Genomic DNA, 2,368 nt, shown 5'->3' on the forward strand with positions numbered 1-2,368 from the left:
CATTTTCTCAGGAACCAAGAGGACCACAGACTTGGAACCTGGACTGTTCTGCACACAGTATCAACTACTATCACCATGGACTCCTTCGAACAACACACTGTGGACCAGTTCCAATGGTCGGGTAGTCCTGGTAGTGCTTGTTGGATGAGGCAATCGATGTGCCTTAGCAGCAGCACATGTGTCACACTGGCATTGCTGAATCTTCTTGTCCAATCCACGCACAATGTTGTTCTGGAACATCTCTTCCAGGACATGATCTGAAGCATGGCCAAAACGCTTGTGCCAGATGGCATCAACTGCATTTGCGTGTCCTGCAGCCTTGTCTGTCTTGTCAATTTGTCCAGTAAAGCAGAAGAGACTGTCATGACGAGGTCGTGTGCCAATGGTAAGTTCCAGTCCTGATGGGGTAAATGCAATGCATGATAGGCCTGCATCCATGGTCTTGACCTTGGCCTCCTTGTTGAGCATGCCAGTGGAAATCAAACTCATCTTTGCAGCTGGAACATGGAGCACATTCTTGAATGTGACCTTGTACTGAGTTCCATGGTGGTTCACAGTTCCAGTCACAGTTCCTTGTCCAATTGCTTCCATGTGTTCGCCATTTGCTGCCTCCATGAGCACAGATGTTGGTGTGTAATCCTGAAAAGCTGATCGAGTGGGTGTCATATGTCGAGTAGCACCCATGTCAATGATCCATTTGTTGTTCAATTTGTTGGCAGTAGACACTGCCCAGGCCTGCTGTGTTGATGGTGTGGTATCCACAGCAGCCACATGTCCATCTGTTCGATCCTTGTTGGGACAGTCCCGCTTGAAATGTCCCTCTTTGCCACAATGAAAACAAGTGCGCTTGAATTTCATTGATTTCTTGACAGCCAGAGTCATGTTGAGCTCCTCATCTCTGTCAATCTGTTCCCGGCATGTGAGGTTGACACGGATTGTAGTTCTGATCTTGTTGAGTGACAAATCCGTGTCTTGTTGTTCCAGTAGTTCAACCATGCCATTCAGTTCCTTGGGTAGTCCGCGAAGATAAAGAGAAGCATAGATATCTTCCAAACGTGCCTCACTCTTCTGCAATTGCTCCACAAGTCCACGGAAGTTCTTGTCAAAGTTGTCATAGTCCGTGAGATTAGGCTTGTCCAACTTGAGTCCAAGGAGTTTGGAGACAAGAGATGCCTTGTAGCCTGCCGCATTGCTTTCATAAACATTCTTGATGTCATCCCATGCCATGCGTGCAGTTCCATTGCAAAGATATTGGTAGTCCTTGATGCTGAGGCTAGACATCAAAATCAAGATTGCCTCACGGTTCTTTCTTGCAAAGCCTGGTTCCTTTTCGAGTTGTTGGATTTCATTATCGAGAAGCTTTTCCCCAACATATGTCCAGAGCATCTTTTGGTCAAGCACAAGCTCAACTGCAAAGGCCCAGTCATGATAGTTTGTGTCATCCAGAATTGGTAATTTGATCGCAGCCATTGGAGCACCAGGGCTCATAACCTGTTGTTCGAAGGAGTCCATGGTGATAGTAGTTGATACTGTGTGCAGAACAGTCCAGGTTCCAAGTCTGTGGTCCTCTTGGTTCCTGAGAAAATGGTGATTGTATTTGGAGGGCAGAGGCCCTAGCTATATAGACCTCAGGAGCCATTCTAAGAATAGAATGGTCCTAAGAATAGCAGCTCTAAGAATAGATGCACAGCCAGGTGGCTGTGCACACAGCCACCCCATAGCCACCTTACACAGCCACCTTACACAGCCACCTTGCACAGCCACCCTGTCACTTGAACACCATTTCCAACAAATGGAACTTTTGATCTTGTGGATTTACCTGAAGGACGCAAAGCGATTGGATCGAAATGGGTATTTACAATCAAGGGTGATGGCCGCTACAAGGCTCAACTTGTGGCCCAGGGTTTCAGTCAGAAATTTGGCATTGACTACACTGAAACCTTCTCACCAGTTATCTGGTATGAATCAATCAAAGTATTGATTGGACTTTCTGCAACACTTGGACTTCAGCTACACCAGATGGATGTTACTACAGCTTTTCTCTATGGCGAACTTGTTGTAAGGTCACCACCTTCTGGGTAGCCAGGGTGAGGGAGTCCATTGCAAGAGAGCACTGAGATTACTAAAGAAAGAAGCCAGGACAGAGGGGGGGAAGCTGGGTCTTTTATAGACACCAGCTGCTACAAACCCCTCTTGGCTATTACAAACTCCCTTCGGCTATGACATCATAGCAGAAGGTTCTAGACCTGCCCAGAACATTCCAGGCTCCCCTAGAATCTTCCAGAACACCCCACACTCTTCCAGATCCTCCTCCCATATTCCATACCCCAATCCTCTCTATCTCCTCCAATATCCATCCGTTCTCCCT

General features: G+C 47.1%; 1 protein-coding gene across 1 annotated transcript; it reads right to left on the reverse strand.

The window, feature by feature from the left end:
* Window positions 1-698: 698 nt before the first annotated feature.
* On the reverse strand, window positions 699-1,512 carry V1518DRAFT_424189 (uncharacterized protein; the record flags this gene model as incomplete). Its single annotated transcript, XM_066905855.1, has 1 exon — window positions 699-1,512. A coding segment is annotated over one exon (814 nt), but the record flags the coding sequence as incomplete, so codon positions are not given.
* Window positions 1,513-2,368: the final 856 nt, after the last annotated feature.

The sequence above is a fragment of the Limtongia smithiae genome (assembly GCF_038497785.1).
Source record: "Limtongia smithiae strain NRRL Y-17922 unplaced genomic scaffold V1518scaffold_32, whole genome shotgun sequence".
In the NCBI taxonomy this organism is placed as follows: domain Eukaryota; kingdom Fungi; phylum Ascomycota; class Lipomycetes; order Lipomycetales; family Lipomycetaceae; genus Limtongia; species Limtongia smithiae.